This window comes from Candoia aspera, chromosome 8 (genome assembly GCF_035149785.1).
Source record: "Candoia aspera isolate rCanAsp1 chromosome 8, rCanAsp1.hap2, whole genome shotgun sequence".
NCBI classification, from domain to species: Eukaryota; Metazoa; Chordata; class Lepidosauria; order Squamata; family Boidae; genus Candoia; species Candoia aspera.
The window spans coordinates 48,837,761-48,859,943 of NC_086160.1; the positions used below are offsets into that span (position 1 = coordinate 48,837,761).

General features: G+C 37.8%; 1 protein-coding gene across 1 annotated transcript in view; it reads right to left on the reverse strand.

Moving 5' to 3' along the window:
* Window positions 1-18,116, reverse strand: part of AFG2A (AFG2 AAA ATPase homolog A) — a 158,531-nt gene extending 140,415 nt beyond the window's left edge. The window contains exons 1-9 of the mRNA XM_063310822.1: window positions 17,928-18,116; window positions 15,808-15,932; window positions 14,310-14,467; window positions 12,512-12,570; window positions 11,171-11,806; window positions 10,113-10,242; window positions 9,589-9,645; window positions 8,843-8,966; window positions 6,971-7,226 (exon numbers count right to left, since the gene is read on the reverse strand). Coding sequence (XP_063166892.1) covers window positions 6,971-7,226; window positions 8,843-8,966; window positions 9,589-9,645; window positions 10,113-10,242; window positions 11,171-11,806; window positions 12,512-12,570; window positions 14,310-14,467; window positions 15,808-15,932; window positions 17,928-18,057 — 1,675 coding nt within the window. The 5' untranslated portion in view covers window positions 18,058-18,116. The remainder of the gene's footprint in view (window positions 1-6,970; window positions 7,227-8,842; window positions 8,967-9,588; window positions 9,646-10,112; window positions 10,243-11,170; window positions 11,807-12,511; window positions 12,571-14,309; window positions 14,468-15,807; window positions 15,933-17,927) is intronic.
* Window positions 18,117-22,183: the final 4,067 nt, after the last annotated feature.

The following is a 22,183-nucleotide window of genomic DNA, read 5'->3' on the forward strand; positions in this document are numbered from 1 at the left end:
TTTTGTTGCCGCCTCCTGAACAATGTTGAGAACTTCTCTCCAGAGTTCTTCTGGGACCCTATCTACTAAGTCCAGTCCCTTAAATCTATTCTTCACCGCCACTGCATATTCCTTAGGAATATTAGTGAGCTCATATCTAGCTGATCTGTGGGTCTTCCCTAATCTCTTTAGTCTGATCCTAAATTGTGCAAGAAAAAGTTTGTGATCGGAACTACAGTCAGCTCCAGGTCTTGTTTTTACCGACTGTACAGATGTCCGCCACCTTTGGCTGCAAAGGATGTAGTCAATCTGATTTCGGTGTTGTCCATCTGGTGAAATCCATGTATAAAGCCGTCTCTTAGGTTGTTGGAGTGCTCACACTATGCTCTGCAAAGTTAGGGAATCTCCATCTGAAGTCAACCTTGCAAACTAACATACTGTTGCCCAGGTCCCACCAATTAGGAGTTATGTGACATGTATCGACTCCCTGGAGATATGTCTGAAAATGTGATGTATGTATTTTTTTCTCTTCATACGTCAGGTTTATTAGAGAAATCTAGTTTAAGATGTGTTTACTGCTTATGATGGGAAGTGATCTGTGTTATTTTATTTACGTTTATACGCTAGCTACAAAAGTAATATAAAATTGTTCCTGTTTGTACAAGTATAAGAATTTGGTCCTTCACAATCTGTACGTTGCACGTTCAACTGGATACGCTATTGCATGGAGGAATACGTAAATTTCAGTCATTATGAATGCTTAGTATTTGCTGAAACATGTCTATTGGGTTGCTTTAACAATGTTGTGGCAAGGCATAGAAAACAGGAAAAAATTAATTTCATTTCTAAGAACTCCTCTGCATACAAAGTTGTTTCCTCCAACAAGGGTTATTGTAAACTTTTGCTTTATTGCCAAGGCAATGTTTCAGTAGGATTATGATTCTTGATTTTAAAACGATTCACAGCTGCAAACCATAAAAAAGAAAATGGTAACAATGGAGAGAAACAGTGCATTAGCAAATTCAAATAATTAGAGTATAATTCTTTTGTTAAAAGTTATGCAATAAGAATTAGGTTCAGGCTGAGGTAAAATATGCAAGGACAATGTCATCATTAAACAAAGCCTCCATTTATAAAGCCCTTTTTAGAAACATATTCCCACAGTACTCTTACAGTAGCCTAAATTATATCCCTTTGAGGGTACCTCTTCTTCAACAGTTGTGGTTTTACTATAATTTGTTTTATTGAAGTATTACAATATGCTGTCTAAATAATCAGTAAAAAATTTAACAGGGATGATTGAGCAGGATATGGAGTGTTGTAGTTGCCCCTACAAAATAATGACATATTCCCACAATACTCTTACTGACAATCCTAAAACAAAAGCTGACAATCCTAAAATAAAACAGTAACAATGCAAGAATTAAGACAAAATTCATTTTAAATTAAAGCGGCATGGAGAAAACTCTGTTTAAATTACTAAGAAAATGAAGTAGTAAGAGAGATAAGAGGAAAAATGGACGAGTTGTGAAAAGAGAGGAAGTGAACTTAGGATCTAGATCGTGTTGCTTCCATTGAGGATTCACGGCAAACTAGATGTGCCTGAAGGAGCAGGGACAGCACTGCGGCAGAGATTGGCAGCCAGATGGTGAATTCTGGCCAGTGCAGTCTCTCTGGAAAAAGGAGAGATCATGAGATCTCCCACTTGCAATCCAGACAGCTGCTCCTCATGAGTAGACTGCAAGAAATGAGGCTTTTGTGGTTGGCTCATGAGTTGAGTGGCTGGGAATCAAGAGATTTCAATCAAGCTCACAGCTGTAATTCAGCCTATATGGACACAAGGTTTGCACAAGCCTCATTTCTTAACCACTTTTGGATGTAACTAATTTACAGATAAAGAGAGGTTTTCTGAGCTGCAGGATAAAACAGCAGCTGACTGTAACTATGGAGATGTTGACTGTGATGCTGACTGTAACTACAGAGTGCCACTTGAGACAAAAAAATTAAGGGTGCAGGAAGACAAAACAGAAAAAAGGGGTGTTTTCTTTTTCTCTTTCCCTTGTTTGAGACACTTTCATTTTTGGATTATAATATCATAATGGCAATCACCAGAAAAGCAACAAAAATGGAAGGGAGGAGAGATTCGCTAGAGCAACCTGCAGAAGAAGGAATTACACCAGATTTGCTTTAGAAAATGTTTGAGTAACTGGCCATTAAGTTATCTGAATCATTTGATACTAAATTGACAGCTTTTGAAAAAAAAATGGATGAAAGAAGAAAATGGAAAGCTCTGTAAAACAAGTGTCTGGAGATGTAAAACAAATTAATGACAAAGTGGAAATTTTTGAGAGTAAGACAGGAGCTATAGACAGAGTTGGAGAGAGAACTGGATAATCTGGCTCTGTTAGAATTGAGAGAGAAGGAATTTTGTTTGAGACTTAGAGCAATCCCAGAGGCTTCTGATGAAGATATTAGAGAAAAGATTATTAAAGTCTTGACAAATTTTTTGGATTGGGAAGAGGAGGATACAGAGACAGAAATCGATAAAGTATATAGAATAAATACAAGATTTGCGAGAATATGAAATGTTCCAAGTAATATTTTGCACTTTGTCAGGAAGAAGACAAGGGATCAAGTTTTGCAGCAGTATTTTAATACAAGACTGATAATACAGGTTGATAATACAGATGTAATTGTTCTTAAAGAAATTCCTGTTAGAATTTTGCATAAGAGAAAAGAGTGGGGTTTGTTTGACTGATAGATTAAAGCAGAAAAAGATTCCATTTCAATGGAACAAATTCAAGGTGTTGGTATTGACCGTTCAAGCCTTCAATAGTTTGTAGCCAGAAATATCTGCGGAGCGACCTCTCCCACTACGAACTGCCCAGTTACTGAGATCAGTAGAAGAAGCCTTTTGCAAGTTGTCCTTGCTGCCAGAAGCTCAAATATCTAGTATCTGGTACTTCCTATGGAGAAGAAAGGGCCTTCTCCTGCATAGCTGCCAGGTTTGGAATGTATTCCCACTCTCCCAATATTTAGGAAGATGGTAAAAATACATCTGTTCCACTAAACTCTTTATTATTAAATTATTTTAATGTTTAATTTTAATTCCATTTCAATTGTATTAATATCATTTTAACTCACATTTTGTATTTTCTATTGCTCTAAGCAGTATTGACTGTTGAAAAAACAGAAAGGTGAGATAGAAATTCACTAAACGATGAATAAAATATTTATTAAAATGTATAATTACCATTTAACATGGACTGTTTTTTCTTATTTGCCTCTTAATAAGATAAGTACTGCTAACTGTTTCTGATATTACTCTGGTTCATAGATTTAAACATCTATTTAAACATTAAATAGTTTTGAAGTACCAGCTATTGAAGATTTTTCTTTATCAAATTTGTCATCGCCCATCTCCTCTCCCATTCAAACATTTACATTTAAATAACTTATGACATTAATTGTGTAATGTGTTAATCTAAAAAAAATGGGAGAGGCAGAAATGAAGACTAGTGTTTCCTCCGTGTTCATTACACACTGTACTACTACATGTTCTTCTCTCTGTGACTGATAAATATCTAAATGCTATATTAAACTCTTCAGAGGCAAAAAAGTCTTTCAGAGTTTTGAAAGTGATACAGCTTGCAATTCCTAAGGCCAAGTATGTCATTTCTCGGGACTACACTGCAGACAGCAGCCACACAATCCTTGCAAAGGAGATAGCTGTTTTAAATAGTTGCAGAAGAAAAAACGGTGTGGTGAAATGTGTCTATGAAGGGGGAGATGATGTGATGGACTACAGTAACGCAGCTGGTTCTCAGGAAGGAGGGAGCACATTCCAAGGAGGGGAGCAAGATAAGAGAAAACACAATCCAGAGCTGGAACATGGGAAGACAAAGAGATTCAGAGTAGACCCACCCTAGAACCTTCCAGGTTATTTCTCTTTAGGTTGGATAGAGGAGCTTTAGTCTGGCAAGATTCTGTCTATATGGTGTGAGCAAATTAAGAACTGAAGTTTGGCTGGACTGATTCTTTGTCGTTTCTTGGGCTGAGCCTGACAAAAGGTGGCTCAGAATGTGTACATGCAATGCCTGTGTGCAAGCCTTAACCAAGCATGCACAATCCTGGGAAAAGAAACATTTGATTAAGTAATTGCAGACAGGTAGTATGTGTGTATTCCTGTGTGCTTTTGAATCCAAAATATCTGATAACTGTATACCATATCAACATCTTACTTTGGATAAACACACATACCTTCAACCTTCAACATCCAAATGTAACTATTCCTACATAAAAGTAATTAAAATGCCACCCACAAGCATATGTTACAACTTTGATCAACAAAAATATCTCTTCCACTTCAACAGGCAAATGGCAGTATACCATTTCCTAAGCAGGAAAACAAAAAATGATACAGTTTTCAAAAATGAAGTGCACTAACAAGATTTTATGGAACTTTGCTCATTAGTGAATGGCAATCAATGAACTATAGAAATGATTATCTGCCAGTGCTTCTAAATTTACCTACAAATATTCTAAGCAGCCACCAAGAAATCATTAAACAAGATATACAGGATAAACGGAGCTTAAAATCAGAGCAAGCAGACAACAGTAATTGTTCAAAATCTTCCCAAGTAATCCCTGGGAAATAGCACTGTGGGTTCCAGTTCTTACTTTTAGAATCACAAAGATCAGGATTCTTGTTCTTATTTACATGGACCTTTCATTTCATTCTTTGTTTTCCAAGTCTGTACAATTTAGTCAATAAAATTTTAAAGATAAGCCTTAACATTTTTAAACCCAGTAGTTCCGTTCACAGTAAAGGAGATGGGCCTTTTCAGTTTAAAAAAATAAGGTTGTATTTATAATCCATCCTGCTCAAGAACCACAAGCAGCCTTAGAAGGCTAAGTTTATAATGAGATACTATATTTGGAAGCCTACGTTGCTAAGCATTTTGTAACATTTGACACTGTTTATTTCATTTACATCCTCACTGCCTAATTAACTTGTCATGCTATGTTGTATTTTTTTTAATCAATTGGTGGCCTATCATTATAAACACTTCATAAATATTTTCTGGGTAAGTAATAAGAATAGTCATATAATCCTAAAAAAATAGATTGGTTTTATTAAATGATTGCTAGATGAAGTAGTTCTGTGCTGAACTTAGAAAACACTGTGTTCTTGTACTTTGGAAGTTCAACTATAGCTAGCAAGCTAGCAACAAATGGTTGATTTAAGTAGATGTTCTCATACTGCATAGTAGTTAAAAACCTAGTGCTGTTTTTCCCCATTTTCCCTCTCCATTTAAAGAGCTTTAGAAGACAACATAACACTCTTTTTTCATAAAAGACTCTGCTCAGGGCCCTCAAAAGCTTAAGCAATGTTTGATAAAGACAAGTTTCCACTCATGGGAAGCACTACTCTAAAGCAAAATCTTCTAAACAAAATCACACAAAGGTAAATCTGGACAATGAGTGAAGTACAGTAAGATATGGGAAAAGACACAGTCATTTAATTATATGCTTATGCAATTTACAAGTTCTCTTTTTAATCAAATTCCAGTGCAATGTGCTTTAGACTATTACTTTGTACAATTACTGTTCAACACTTCAAAACATAATTCATTACAAAATACAGTGCTACCTGCAAAAATATGCACAATTTTAATTAATGAAAAATCAACAGACAGCCTCTTGGAAGCATCAATTCTGTGCAACGTATGTAGATTTACATATCGTAGTGATATCAGGCATATATTATTTCTTACCTACAAGTTACAGATAGGAAAAAGGAAGGATTAACATTTTATACAGGGGTGTAAAAAAGCCAGAAATAATATTTAACACATTTTTACTTTTTCCAAATATTGGTAAGAGGCATAATTATTGTCATAGTTGTGCAGATAATTTTATTTCTTGGAGTATGATACATACAAAGAAAACATTACCTAAAACTATCTTAAAGGTTTCACCTTGTGTCAGTTTTACTAATGTTAACATCAGGTTTACTATTTTGCACTGACAAAGCACTGCATAACTTATCCATGTATTTTAAAGTCTTATAAACATACTCATTTTCCTGTTGTTTTAAAATGCTCCTAACTATGACATAGCATTTTCAGAGATTCCTTTTACATGAAGAACACAGTTACATGTTTTAAACCTATTTACATGAAATCTCATCTACTACCACTAGGTGGCAGCTCACTATTGCTGAAGAAATAGTATTTATTGAGCAATTTATTGAATTTATATCCAAATTTTAACTGCTCTTGATGTATATTCAGAAAAGGCAACTTAACGGATATACTATCTGACATTATTAATTGCATTTTCATTTTAAACAAAATTTTGTTCACTTTATACACAGTAGAAAACAAGCCGAATCCTGTGCATATTCACACAAAAGGAATTAGGCACACAGAATTGCGGCCTGACATAACTTTCTATTCTGTCTGTTATGAAATCTATGCTAACCTGATAGCTTACATATTTTTTAGTGAACAAACTTTGTCCAAAATGAAGTTTTCCACATCTATTTTTCACCTATAGTCTGCCTATATTGAGCCATATTGTTAGTAAAATGCTGAACAGGAAATACAAGTCGTCTAAACAGGATACGTTCATTCTACTTAGCACAGATCAAATTTCATTCAAGTGTTAAAACAGGATTCCAGTGGCTTATACACTTTTTAACTGATTATATTTAAATACCCTTCCATCCAGGATATCAAAAATATCTTAGTGTATTTATATGCCTTAGTAGATATAATAATAAATCATTATTAACTGTGTATAAGTAGACAATGATTTTCTAACTTTTTTCACTAGAGCTGTTTAAAACTATGATGAACAGAAAGCCCTTAGTGTAAGTAATACGGTATAATACAAGCACATTCTCACTGTGATATCTAAACACTAACAGAGTAAATAAAGTCACCTCAAGGACACCGATATTCAATGTGAAGCATACTTAGCTTACCTGCTTCCTTGCACAGTGCCGCTAGGTCTGCTCCTACATACCCATGGGCACTGTCTGCCAGTTGAGTCAAATCTGTTGCTGTCAATGAGTGAGGAGTCTTACTGAGAAGCTTCCTTAAGATGTCTAGTCGATCTTGAGAATTGGGAACTCCAATTTCTATCTCTTTATCAAAACGTCCTGGTCTGCGCAGGGCTGAATCTACTGCATGAGGGCGGTTGGTGGCTCCAAGAACTAAGAGTTGCCCTTCATTACCTTCCTAAAAGGCAAAACAGATTTATTGAAAAACAGGCTTACTGTAAGTTGAAGAAATGAAAAGCAGTGTGGAGTAAGCATCTGGATAAAGTAAGACTGACGTTTCATTTTTAATGCAGCCATGATATTTCACAAACATCAGCAAGAACTTCCCACTAAGTCCACAATCCAGTATACATGTAAAAAGATTTGGTTTACTTTACAACATAACACTAAATTTATAGAAAACAAGCACCTTACTTTCTAAGGTATAAAGTTATAAAGAACTATAAAAAGATTTGTTAAACACTTAAAAGGCTCAGAGAATTTACCAACACAGATTTTACACAATTCTTGAAATCTCTTTCAGAAAACCTCTCTACCAGTTTGCCTTTATTTGCCACAGATTAAGACAACCATGGAAACGCAACACTTTGGGTCAGAAGCCAAAAAAGTGCTCCAAAGGAGGTGCAGATGCACACACTGCACTTGTCAGTGCTTCTTTTGAAAGCTGCATCTTTTCTTGAGATCTCACAGTAGCCACATCATCCCAGGAAAATATGTCTTTGAGTTAAAGACCTGACAACATGGTGTGACAAGGCGTTTTGGCATGGGTATGGTGTCATGGCCTCCTTAACTCATATGTAAATTTTCCTGGGATCTCATGGCTACCAGTGTCCTATCTTGGAGCGAAGAACCATGCTGAGATGATTGGTTGGGTCTCTAGTGTTTATTGTTCTACTCTACTAGACAGAAAATCCTGCTAAACTGAAAAGCAGTGGGAAAACCCTCACAGAAAAACCCAGAAATCTAAGGTGGGTCTGTTCTGAGTTTCTTTGATGGGAGATTCATAGCTTCTAAACTACGCATGCGTTTCTCCCCCTGGAGAGGGCCCCCCTCCTGTTCACCAGCAGTACTCATGACAACCAGGAAATCATAGGAAAAGATTCATCTTTTTTTAAAAAGGCAACAGTAGTAGCATGTGTACCCATGCCCATTCCAAAGCACCTGTTGGCTTCAGATCCAAAGTGCTGCAGATGCTTAAAACAACAAAGGATGGTCTCCTCCATTAAAGGGAAAGCTACCTCCTGGGTTTAACTGGGGATCTAAGAAAATTTAAGATTTTAATGAGATGTACCATTCACTATGGCACAACTTCCAGCCATGCAGCACTGCAGTGTCTTCGCATTACCAGCTAGTTCTGGACTCTATTAACTCAGCAATGTGGGTCAATCATGACATCTTCCATAGCTGGAACAACATATTAAGCACATCCATACAGGTATGCCATGTAATCTTCCATTTCATAACCTGGGATCACCATTCAAAAATAAAGTATAAATCACCCATAATATCTGGGTTAGTTTTTATTTTGCCTTAAAGCATTCTGGGGCAAAACTTCCAGTATACATTACTAGCAGCATAAATAACACTGAAAACATTGCAGCAATTTATAACTATTTACAGAATACCATCTTGTTAGCTAGAGATGAGAGCACAAAGAACTGGATATATTTTAAATGTCTTTCCTACTATATAATCACAAAATAGTATTCAGAGGAAGGCAATTTGTATGCAAATATTATTTTTCATATATACCACTGAACCAATAATTCCAATTCAGTGTATTCAACTACTTACTGATCCAATGCCATCCATTAGTGTTAACAATGATGCTACAATTCTTTTTTCAACTTCATTCTGGGCTTCTTCTCTCTTTGGACAGAGTGCATCAATTTCATCAATAAATATAATGGATGGTCGCCTTAAAAAAATAATGGGAAATGACATGTTTCTTGCGATATACAAATTAATATAAGGGAAAGAATGGCATATTTCTATCTGACTTTGGCTGATCTTGAAAAAGTTAAGCAGAGCTGGACCAGGTTAGTCATTTGATGGGAGTCTACCAGGAAATCACAGGTTTGCAAATGGGGAGATTGAAAAAAAACATCCCTGAAGAAGGCAATAATGGTTTGAAAACTAGGACATGCCCATACAGTCTCTAGAAGTTGAGCTTAATTTGAAGGTGTCTTTACCTTTTTGTCTTATGTGCATATTTATTCTAATGTACACAGCATAAGGAATCAGTGCTTTCTTTGGAAGAAGCTCCATTTGCCCAAGAAGACAGACAAAGCTAAGTTAAAGTGCTAGAAAGCATGTTCTGGAGATAGAAGAGTTTGCAGGGAGGAATCTCAGCAGTTTGCCTTCTAGGGAACAAACATTTTGTGACTGAGCATGCCAGCCATTTTTAAATAGGCAAGCTGCCTCTCCTGGCAACTACAGTATTTTGTGAGAGAGCTCACAAAATTCAAAATTCCAAAAAAACTTGCCTAACCCTAAGTTAAACGATCTGAAGTAACTTCACTAAAAGAATACAAGCATACCGTAAAGAGGCTTCAGAAAATATCTGTCGCAGCCTGGCTTCGCTTTCTCCATAAAATCTACAGGAAAATCAAATGCAGTTCATCAACAAAAGTCTGACTACTCAGTTTCCTACATGGGTACATTATTGTGTCAACATCTTGATATAAATTTATTTATTTATTTATTTTCTATCCTTCCTTTATTATGTTTATAAATTACTCAAGGCAGCGAACATACCTAATACTCCTTCCTCCTCCTCTTTTCCCCACAACAACCCTGTGAGGTGAGTTGGGCTGAGAGACAGTGACTGACCCATGGTCACCCAGCCGGTCTCCTGGTTTCTAGCCCATTGCCTTAACCACTAGACCAAACTGGCTCTATAAATATACAATCAATCCTTCATTTCCATTTACAGATGTAGCTGTGTCCTATCTGTGGCTGTTGGATAGCAAAGAGGCCCTGTATTTTAAAAATAGCAACAAGTGCACCTCCAACTGAAAATTAGATAAAGCAAGGCTGAAATAAATCAAAGAAGGGGACTTACTTGCTTATTATTTCTGGACCATTAATAGTAGAGAAGTGTGCTTCGACCTCATTTGCAATGGCTCTGGCTAGCAATGTCTTTCCTGTACCTGGAGGACCATATAATAGCATGCCTCTTGGAGGTGGGATTCCTTCAGAATTACACACAGAGTAAGCAGCAAAAAAAAAGTATTTAATTCCTGGACATCGGATGCTTTTAAAAGTTCATAATCAGGATAATAATAAAATTATCCCTATATTGACACCAAACTACTAACAACATACTGTTATGTTAAATTGCTTAACTGGATAAACGTAACAGTTAAATTGCTTAACTGGATAAACCCATCTTTAAATTTAAAGGTGGGTACTCCAGAGCCTCCACAGCCCTCATTTTTGTAGCCCTCAAAATAGCAAGTTTGGTGGTATGATTTCTTGTATGATAGGACGACAAAAAGGAGTAATGCTCCTATTGTGCATTTAAAAAGCCCTTATCCCATTTTGTCCAAACTGATGGAAGCACTGAGCTGTGCTCCATTTGGAAGTACCACCACTTCAACTGACGAATGGTGAACTGAAGCCAGCTACACTTTTCTTGTAAATGAGGAAGCTTAAAACTGGAGTTAAAATTGAGTGCGTGTCTCACGCACAGCACTAAGATTTTTCATGAGCACAAGACAGTTTCCATATGTGGAGTCCTTGGTGCTCTCTGAGCCTTGTTGCTTTCTTACAGACATTTCATTGCCATGGCAACTATATCAAGAAACAAATTGGCAAACATTCATGAGGCTGTCTCCAAAGAGATGCTGCCAAACTCTAAGAGAAGCTTTTTGGAGGTGAATTTAGGCCACTATCTCAATCCAGCTTATCCAACAAACTATGTTAAGCAAAACATGACAGAAAAAAATGAATTAAGTCATTGTACAGCACTTGGGCAGGTAAAACAAAATACTGAAAGTAGCAAATGATCTGCCATTTTAAAAAACCAAATACAGTTAAACTGTGTTTTGCATTATTTGACAGGATTACAAAATGAAAAATAGTAATTTGTAACAGACTTTTATCTCATAGATATCCTACCATATTTCCTAAATAGGTCTGGCTGCTTCAGGGGAAGTTCAATCATTTCTCTTATGGTTTTTAGCTGGTTATTGAGTCCACCTATTGAATCGTAAGTAATTTTTGGTTCAAGCTTGTGTTCTTCAGCCACTTTGGCTTGTGGTTGAATGAAACTGACCCTAGTCCTTGAAGATATGAAGTAAAATGTTTCCCAGTTCTGTGACAGTCCTGTTTTATCAGCCAAAGGTAATCCTTCACCTGCAAAATCTTTCTCAACATCTTGTGATATAGTTGATTCAGAATGAAGATTAGAGATCACAGCCTCATCCCTATCAAGTATCTCTGATGGATCAAGACTCAATTCTTCATGCCTCACAATATTTAAAGAATCGTTCACAGATACACTATGATCCTCCTGCTTGTGTGGGGTACTGGTAGATACCTTATTGTCTGTTATTACTAGTTTTCCAAGTTCAACAGATAAATTGAAATGACTGCTATCTGAATTTTCCAGTGAATATTCCTGTGGTGTCTTTAAAACATCTTGCATTTTCAGCAACACACCATCCATTCCTTTCACCTTTGTAACCTTTAGGTCACAAGACCGGCCATAGAAAGTAATTTGCAGGAAGTTGCCTGGTAATACTATCTTTCCATCTGCAAAAAAAGATATTTAAAAAACCGGTCAGATTTCTCAAGTAGTTCCTGCTTAAAATATTACTGCATAAAATTATCTGTTAATAGCAGCAATACATCAACAAACATAATAGCTTTCAAAACACAAGCAATGATCTTGGTGATCTAACTACCAGTTCTCAAACACACAAACAAATTTTAAAAAAATTATTGCATTTTCTGTAGGCTTGGCAACTTTTAACAATAAAACAATTGTCAGTCCTTCAAGAGCCTCCTGAAGCAAGAAATGAAATCAAAATGGGAATATCATATCCTTATCTTTACTTCCTTTCAGCATCCAGAATTCATTTACTGTGACAAATCAAGACATACAGAAAATTAGACTACAGGGCATAGAAATCCAACAGAAATGCTCAGAAAAGTCAGCTTTAACAAAACATTCCTATGAGCCTGTTTTGAGGTCAGAACAACTTATTTTGGAATAGCACTCTTCTTAAGAGAATATTCTACACACTTTTAAAAGTCAGCCTGTTCAAACTGGATAGTTATAAAGTTCCAAATGCAGCATTTTCCCCTATTCTTTATACTCTTAATCCAGAGTTAGTGTACTGGATCTCTTTAAAACTCAGAAACCCAAAACATTTGGCTAGAGGGCAGACAGAAATTTGTAAGTATTTAAGATTGAAAGCTATAATACAAACCAAGAAACATAAAATAAACCCATACCTAAGTTTCTTAAGAGGCTAATTGACAAGTCTTCGGTACTAATACAGCCATCTTTAACCCTAAGAAAAAATAAATAAAATAATCCTTGTTAAAAGTTGATAAATATAATTTTACTTTTATTTCAAAAACACCAAACGTACCCCAATGTAAGAACTAAATCAGGCTCCTGCAGAAATTACAGAAACTTCATACAGCAATCCCCATGCACAAATTCGTTACATTGGTCCTTAGCATCACCACATGGACTCCCAGGGACTAGCTAATATGCAGTCTCTGCAAATCCAATGCACAGAGTCTGTAAATCCAAGCCCTAAAATATATTCCTTTGTATTACAGAAATTACAAAAGTAACATCAATAGGGGGTGCTCTAAACTTAAAATTTATCTACCTATCTACCTAACCTACTTCCTACCTACCTACATTAATGGCAATTCTTAAAGATTAAGTCAATCTGAAATCAATGATACAAACGTTGCCAATATTCCTATTATCAATGCTTCTTCTTTCCCTGACATCCCAATAAGACCAATAGATGTTTCCCTTATATATTTCTGATTATTTTCTTTCCAAGACAGCCTCTGCTGCAGCCATAATGGTTGGAAATTTCTCCTCAAGAGATTTTGGAAGCATTATCTGGGGAGGTTCTAAAGAGGAGAACCAAAGATACAAGACGAAAAAAAATCTAGGGAATTTTTACAATGAGAGAATTTAAAAAGCCATCCAGGAAGCAAATAGAGAAAAGGACAGTATTCTTCAACCGTCAAATAGCAATGTTATTCTAGCAGAAGACCCACAAGATACGAGACTCTGAAACCTGTCACCTTCATATCCAAAATGCAGAACCAAACCCCAAGAGATTTTAAATGGACACTCTGCGTATCTTGTTCATTAGATTCCTTTCCTTCTATCATGTTACTTACAAATTTATCTTAAACCCTAGAATTATTTGAACTATTTTACAGATCGCTGCCTTCCTGTTAAATAAAATTTTGTCCTTGTTTCATACGGTTTATAGCATAGCCACTGATTATTTCTTACTTGATATTTTAAGGCACAAGAACCCTTTCATACCACCAGTGCTTGAACCCACATTCAGTGGTTCTCTACACAGCAAGACTGCTTATGTACTAACTCAGTTACATCTAACCTCAGCTACACTGATGCAGATAACTTTGTTGGTGAGGAAAGTCAATTACAGCTAATCATGCCTCCAAATGAGAGCATTCCAATTCCTTACAGCAGCTCTAGGAGCAAAGTGGTTTGTGCCCTAAGCTTCCCAAAGGGAATTACACTTTACAGAATTACACTACATATACTATAATGAACTATCAATCAGAAGATCCAGTTTCAAGCAATCAGTGTATGCAATAGATCTATTCAGCAATTCAGATTTGATTCACAAAGGTATTCTGGAGCAGAAGGCAGAAGGAGCATAGCACAAGTATATCTGCTCTTCATATCTGTCATGGTATCTCAAGAAAAGAAGAGTCCCCCATTGGGGGAGATGTGCGGTGATATAAATTTAATAAATAAATAAATAAAAGACAAGGCTCTTTTAAAGCGCTACAATTGTGTCCCCCACATGCTCCAAATATCTCTTTCAGAACTCAAATCTGAAGAAATGCAAATTGCCTGGCATGCAGTACCTCAGTTTAAATATGAGGAAAACTTAGGTCTTTAAAATAATCTTTCATTATGACCATATGAAACTCTTTCATCACAAAATTCACTCAAGGTCACAATAAACTGGAAATCTGAACATGGGCAATAATATAAAATGCATGGATATCAACATACCCCAGCTTTACTTCTACTTCCTCTGCCTGAAGTACAGCACCAGTCACAGGCTGGACAAAGACCATATCACCAGGTATCACTTCCAAGTTCTTCTGTGTAATTGCACTTAAGCCAATTTTTCTACCAGGGAAGCCTGCAACAGGCCATGCCGTGCAAACCTAGCCCAAACAATAGCAAATATGCCAAAACAACAGTAAATATAACCAACAGATAATCCATCTAGTGTTACCCCTTTCAAGAAAAATATAAACATCTACACCATTAGCTACTTTTAAGAAAAACAGCATGCTGGTTTGTATATTGCACACAATATACAATGTATCTTGCTCTGGGTAGTAATTTATAGTCTGAAGCAATAGTTGGTATTGGCTTTCTGATGATAACTGGGACTTAGTGTGATGGAATGTGTCCCTGAAGTAGGGGGGTGATGTGATGGATTTCAGTCCAGAGGAAGGAGGGAACACTTATCTCCTTGGAATCCACTCCCTCCTTCCTCTGGCCCAAAATCCATCACATCACACACACACCCCAACTTCAGGGACACATTCCATCACACTCAGCATGATGTAAGAATGGAAATTTAGTGGTTTGTTTGTGGATTCCTAGCTTAGGTCTTTTTCTTGGTTTGTTTTTGTGCCCTGTCCAAGCCTCTACCTTATTTAAGAGCTATAAAGGGACAGTAGTTAAAAAGCGGCAAAACTGATCAAACACAGACACACACACAATTACTTTGCTCACCTGTAAGGCTGACTTAAGATTTGTGTGTGATTTTTGTTGTTGTTAGAAAATAAAACACAAGTTAGTATTTTCATGGCTCAGAAAAGTAAAATAGCACCTGCATTCATGGTCACTTACTTCTGGAAAAGAGAAAGTCTCCAGAAAAAGCGTTCTATCTATTTCATTGTTTGGGTGATAGAGGCAAAAATATATGGAGAGTCTATTGTCAACTTAATGGAAAGTTGCAGCAATAACAAGATTAAGACAACAGCTTGGTAAGACTGTGGATCTTCTATCACATGTTTCCTTATTCCTTCCATCTCTTCCTGCATCACAACCACTATTTTCTATGAAGTTCCAGGAAAGCAAAGCCCTGGAGATACTGTAGTGTCTTTATTGGCTCTAGTACAGGTCTCTCATAAAGAAGATAGAAGTACCCTAGTGAGAACAACATTAGTCCACTTATTACTTAGCCTCAGTACTGCTTCCCTAGCTGGACAAAAGGGAGGAACATTCCGATAGACATGAAGAAACAAGGTTCGTAGAGAAAAGAGGGATATAACAGGATGGGATCTATTGCACTACAAAATACATAGTGTGTCAAGGTTCTATTGCTGTTGTTGATAAAATAGATTTCAAATATGGTTTTAAAATATGTAAAGAAAGAAACATACTTCTCACATCCATATGTGAATTACTTCTAACTGATTCAGCAAGAATATAAATATCCCACTTGCATGCACAAATACACACACACAAATGATAAGAAAACAATCACCACCTCTTGCTTGCCATTTTTACTGGTAAGCAGCACAGGACGCCCTATGCAAATATCTGCCAGTTTCATGTTGTTGAGTGCCAGTTGCACAAGAGATCCTCTGTACATTTGGGGGACTTGGTCATCTTCTAAAATTAAAGGTAAAAATACAATTATACATGCAATTGTCATTTGGTTGATCTAAAACCTTTATAGATAAAGCGTAGATTATCCCCCAAAAGTCAATATAAGAACAGAACATGATATACAATATGATGTATCTGATTTAGAACATAAACCGTGCTTGGTCACTCAATTAACTGTTGCAAGAAATGCAATATTCTTATGTTTAGTAAACACTACCAATGTTGTTCTACCAAAATTTTATTCTATGCTGTTCTGAAGATACTAAAGTGCAGGGAGAAAAGGGAATCAGCTCTATTTATTATACCTCTGCATTTTACATTACTGAGGGATATAAAATTGAGTCACAGAGGAACAACTTCCAAACCATGGCTATCATGCAAATACTGGGCCATGATGACTAACACAGTTAACTTTTAATAGAACTAATGAAAAATGTAATGTATGTTCATTCACTGTAACACAATTTATTGTTAACAAGTCAACAAACTTAGTTACTATGCACTGCCCCCCTCCACTGCGCCTGTAATCACTGGAGTAGTCAACAAGAAGTGGCAAAAGTTTTGTTTATTTCACCTCCAATATATCCCAAATTGGTAAGTACTGCAAACTAGCAGCACCCAGAGTAGTCCATGGAAATATGCCAGATGACATTGTAGTAGGCAAAAGAACTTCATCATCATCATCCCAAAGTAATAATAACTGTCATGAGTACTGATGGTGAGCAGGGGGGGAAACGCATGCGTAGTACTGAGGAGTTAAGCAGCCATTCAAAGAGACACAGATCAGACCCGCCTTAACTTTTGGGGTTTATCTGTCTGGGTTTTTCCCACGCTCCTTCAGTTTGTTAGGATTTTCTGTCTAATGTAGCAGTAATAAAACACCAGAGACCTATTCCTTGTCTCAGCTTGGTTCCTGACTGTTAGGACAATAACTATAAGAAGTACAGCTACATGAATTTACTTGAACCAGGAGCAGTGGAAAATCTATAATGGACTCATTGGGAAACAAGAGCACACTGCTGATAGAATCCAACTCTTCCCCCCACCCCCTTTTAAAGTCATCTGGTGTCTTTCAAAAGATTGCTATATGTTAGGCTTTATGCAGGCAGATGCATTTTGTTGGAGCCAGGGGCCTTGTCTCAGAACAGCCCAAATCAAAACGGCCATAGAGAGCAGTACCCAACAATTGGAGGGCAAGGCAGGGGAGTTGCCTGAAGCAACCTAAAGAGGCAGAAAGGATTTGGGCATATCCCATCCCTGACTGTGACATCACCATAACTGTGACATCATACATAATTCACATGGCATGACTTGTGTTGGAAGAAGGATAACACTATTTAAAACTGGAACAGCTAATTACAACTTTAAGCCCCTGAATTGGATTGGTGATGAGCTGAATGCAACATTGTGAGAAATGGCTAACAGGGCAATTTTGGCTGTGCCAACAGGAAGTGAGGATGAGACCTACATTTGTGCTGAATTTGTGCCCTAAATTTCTGCTGGAAAAAAAGAATTACATTGCTTTCTGTCTCATGCAATTCCAGCTACCTGCAACATTCAGCGAAGAAATTTAAAGAGGAAGTAATGATAGTACAGTTTTATATTAAACAATACAAAAGAAAAAAGATGATCACAAACAAACAAACATGCAAAGCAGCATTTGGGAGCCCCTGTGGCTTAATGGTTACAGTAGGTATTTGATTTAGACAGGGATTCCCAGAGTTTTAAGCCCCAACCCAGCTGCCGGGGACACTGTGAATAAGCCACTCCGCATGTTTCTATCACACATCTCTCTCAAGATAATAGCTATTATGTGATGGAGTGATGCGACAACGGCGGCAAGAACCGTGCAAGAGCCACAAGCCTCTGTCGCAACAACCAGAATGGCTGTCCGATGGAGCCTAGATTTCTTGATGCTTTCCCAACCTAGACTATCTCATTGGCTTGTTGAGAGCATGAACGATCCCCACGAACCGCCGAACGTTACCAGCATCCTACCCTTGTCCAGAAAGTCTGTAGCTGACAAACTCTGCCACGCGAGCTTCTCTTGGCCTGCGTCCCGTTCAGCAAGACCGGAGTCCTTTTCTGAAGGCGGCCGCTTCTTGCTTTTCCTCTTGGAAGAGGACATTGCAGCCACTCAGCAAAGCGAAGACTTCAAGCGCGTTTAGACCACGAGCGCGGCTTCTTTCCCGGAAGGCAACGGCAGCTCGAAGAGATATTAAAAATGTAGAAAACTTCATTCAAGACCGCCTAGGCAGACTCAAGAATGATTGAAGTATTGAGAAACAACGTTTCAAGAGCCAACAGAAGACGCTGTGTCTCCTCGTGGCATTTTTAAAGAGCCAAAGGGTCCTGATCACAGTCTTAGAGGTCATTCAGATATTAATAAGCTGCTTTATTTTTAGCAAGTTACACCGGGGTATCACTTTTAATTCTCAAAGTGTAGGGACGTTCATTGGCAGGGAGCGGATGTCGCTCTAAAATTGTATCTCTATGGATACGCACAGTTGCCGGCTAGCAAGCGACTGCGTTTAATGTAATGCCGGAAGTTCCGAAATGCAGCATCTCTGAGAAGATATACAGCCTTCGCTTCCCTTTCCCCAATAGGGGTACGATTGCAATGTTCTCCCTTTCGCCACTTCCTGTCTAAACTTTTCATTCGGATGTCCCTAGCAGGATATATAACTTCAAATAAGACTGATTGCAGGTGATAAAATCCTAAACTCAGCCTATTAAATCATATGATTAGATTCACTGTTCTTTGTGGAATTTGTTTCTGAGTAAACACAAATAGTATTACGTTAAGTTTTAGAGTATAATCGTATACTATACACTCTAATCTGAAGTAAATTTCCTTGAGTTCTATGACGTTTATTCTCAAATAAGCGGATATAAAATTGCAGCTCAAATCTTAAATATTTACTCAAAATTATTTAACCTAAATATTTCCGCAGAGCTCAGTTCTGATAAATGGATAAAAAGTTGCATTAGTGTTTTGCGGCATTTGTTTTAGATTTGGTTCTCTTTTTCGGTTTGCTCATTGCTGTTATGTAATTATATAAAACAGGTGTGGTAGTGCAAAATTTCCGGAATCCTTGGTGTACCCTTAGTTGGGTAATGAAACGTCTGCAAGGAAACAACCAACCTCAGAGGGCACCAAGGACTCATCCACAGTTCAACCCTGAGCTACATATTTTCTCTTCGTTATGTGTGTGTTAAAGGGAGAGCACACAAATTTAAAAGTCCAGCTGATTTATCATATTAATAAACTCAAATACAGAAGTCAGTATAGGAGCTAAGAAGAAATGTAGTGCCACAATACCGAGCAGCTTTTTCAGGCTGGCGCCGCCAGAAATGTTGGACTTCAATTCCCAGAATTCCTAAACACTGGAAAACGATGGGACCTAAGTCTGATGCAGCTGAGGTTTTAGAGATCAGGAACTCAGCACTGAACTCTAATATTACAATTAATTTCATGATGAAATGCATTTATTAAATGTATATGGCCGCCCATCTCAAGTACATAATAGTGTAGTGTAGAACTGTCTTCTCTACTGTAGAGAGTGTATCGGCGGGAGACAACTGGAGTTGTCAGAAGAGCCCCAGGCTGAGCCGAGATTTCCAGCTTGAGCAGCTGCACGGAAGTCGAGTCTGTAAATAATTTGACGTCCTTTCTCTGCGCGTTTCTTTGAAACGCCGCCATGGCCGGCTGGGCTGTTTGGTCGGCGCGGAGCCGGCATTTTCTGCTGTTGCACTGGCGGTTCCTGCAACAACCCGAACTCCGGGACGGCGTGAGCGGTCGCCGCCGCCTCTGCGTGGCCGAAAGAGGGTTGCGGCCGCGACGAGATAGGTTCGGCGGGCTGAGCTTGCACCTGGCTCAGCTGCGTTCTCCTGAGAGCTTGGACCAAGCCGCCTTCGGGCGCTGGCTACAGGGCAAGTGCCTTTTGCTGGAAGCCTGTGGGGAGACGCAGGACGGGAGCCCCAGACGCGCAGTCGGACCAAGGGCGAGTGGGCCCGTCCGGCCTCTCTGCTCGCATCCCTTCTCAGGGCTCAACAGTTTCCCCGGGCTGGATTAAAAAAACCCAGTGCGTCTGAATACGTGCAGAATGCCTTTCCCCCAGTTCCTGTGACAAAACTGCCCCGGAAGCTTCCAGGCGTGCTACTTCCTAGAAACAAAACGTGTGAATGGAAAGGATGACCTTGAGTGGCCAAGTGCCGCTCTTTCCCGGTAAAAGGGAGCAATGCTTTTCCTCAGCACAAGGCAGCAGATACGCTCCACTACATAATATTTAGTCTACTAAATGATGCATGGTCATTATAAGCAAAAAGTATTTTTCCTAATCACTCAATCAGCCATAACTACACTTAAATGTCCACAACTGGGTCTGATCATAGAGGCAGGAATGTGATGTGATAACTGCCAATTAGAAATGAACTGAAGCAGTAATACAATCAGTAGTAGTATGGTTGTATGGTTGTATTAACTATTAGGCACATCATGCCAGTGAGAGGCTGTGATGCAGAGAATGGAACATTTAATCTGCAATTAAACCAAAATTGCTGTTGCTATTGAATACTAAAATAATCAGGTAGTTATAAATAGTCAGAACTTCATAACAGGTTCTTTCTCATTCATAAACACTCTTGTCCAGTAAATTATCTTGATTTCAGTGGATCTTAGCCCTAGATAAATGTATATAGCATTGTAGGCTGAGAGCAGTTCTAATGGGTATTAAGGGGATGAAGTCACAAATCATTTCTCCAGTTCCAAAGACCTTTCATCTTATTCTTAGAATAGTTTTCTTGAACTAGCCTTATTTTTTTTCAAACAAAAACTGCAGAGTAGCAATTTTTTTTAAAGGCCTAGTTTGGAAATACACCTAAGAATATTAATAATATTGAGAAATATCCAATTTTAATATTCAATATTTTATTAAAATATGCATTTATTTCATTTAGCAAATTTGCACCCGACTGCAATCCCAGGGATTCCCATTTTATAGACTGTGATAATAATTACTTTAGTTACTATAACTAAAAAAAGAGAGTGAATATGAGTAAAACAATCCTTAATTGCTGTTCCGTTAATTTTTTAGCCAGTGCTATGCTCACATTTTTAAACACTGTTCCTCAAAGGAAAGATGTAAATTAGTTTTCCAGTGATTGCTAACAACAAAAATTAATTTCTTACGTTGGACTATTGTATAAGTGTGGAAGGAAATGAACAATAGAACTGCACTGAAACAATATTAGGGCTGTGCAACACTTCAGATTCAAAACCAAAAGATACTTTGACATGCAAAGGACATGTATGTAGCAGCTATCTGCAAAGCCTTAAACCAAAACATCTTTTCCTAGTATCAAAATGCAGCTGCGGAGGACACTTAGGCAATCCCAGGACTGGAAACAGCTGCTTTAAATACCTCATTCAATGCTACAGGAGCACCCCCATACTGCTTTTGAGTCCAAAATGCTGCACAACCGTACAGTGGCAAGGGTGGGAGGATGGAAGCAGTCTGCCCCAGGTGCAGGCAATAAGGCGGTGCATTGTCACAACGATGCTACCAGGAGGGTCGGCAGTGAGCTTGGAGTTGGGGTGCTGCCAGTGAGCTGTTTGATGGCCGGTGGTGCAGCACAGCGACTGAATGGAGATGGAAAAGGGTGGGCTGGTTGGGCCAGCCTGGATCTTGCAGCCCTATTAGCAAATATTTTCCTCAATAATTTTTAACCAAAATGAACAACAAAAGGGATATTGCCATCACAGATGATAATTTATTCCAGTTTGATTACAACCCTCCCACCATGGTCTAGAAAAATTTTGATTGATGTAATTCAATTTTAAATTCAGTACTCTCTATAAATTGTTTGATGGCCAATTTTTGATAATTGATAATTATAAAAATAATAATGTTGATATCTTTCCAAAACAGATTTCAGAGGAGTCTTGATTAAAAATTTTAATCTGAGTCATCAAATCTCAATTCCTCTTCCTTATTTCATTTGCTTTAATAGTATTTTATTGTACTGAATTTTAGCAATTAAGGCTCTATGAGAGAAGCAGCCCTCCAAAGCAATTTTGTATAGCAGTCGAGATCCTATTGCTTATAAGATCAAATTTAAATAGCAGCGCATTGCCCCCAGCTTGTCTTTACCCGGATCGGCTGCACCAACCTTTAGAGCAGTATTTCTCAACCTTGGCAACTTTAAGATGTATGGACTTCAACTGCTGGCTGGGGAATTCTGGGAGTTCATGT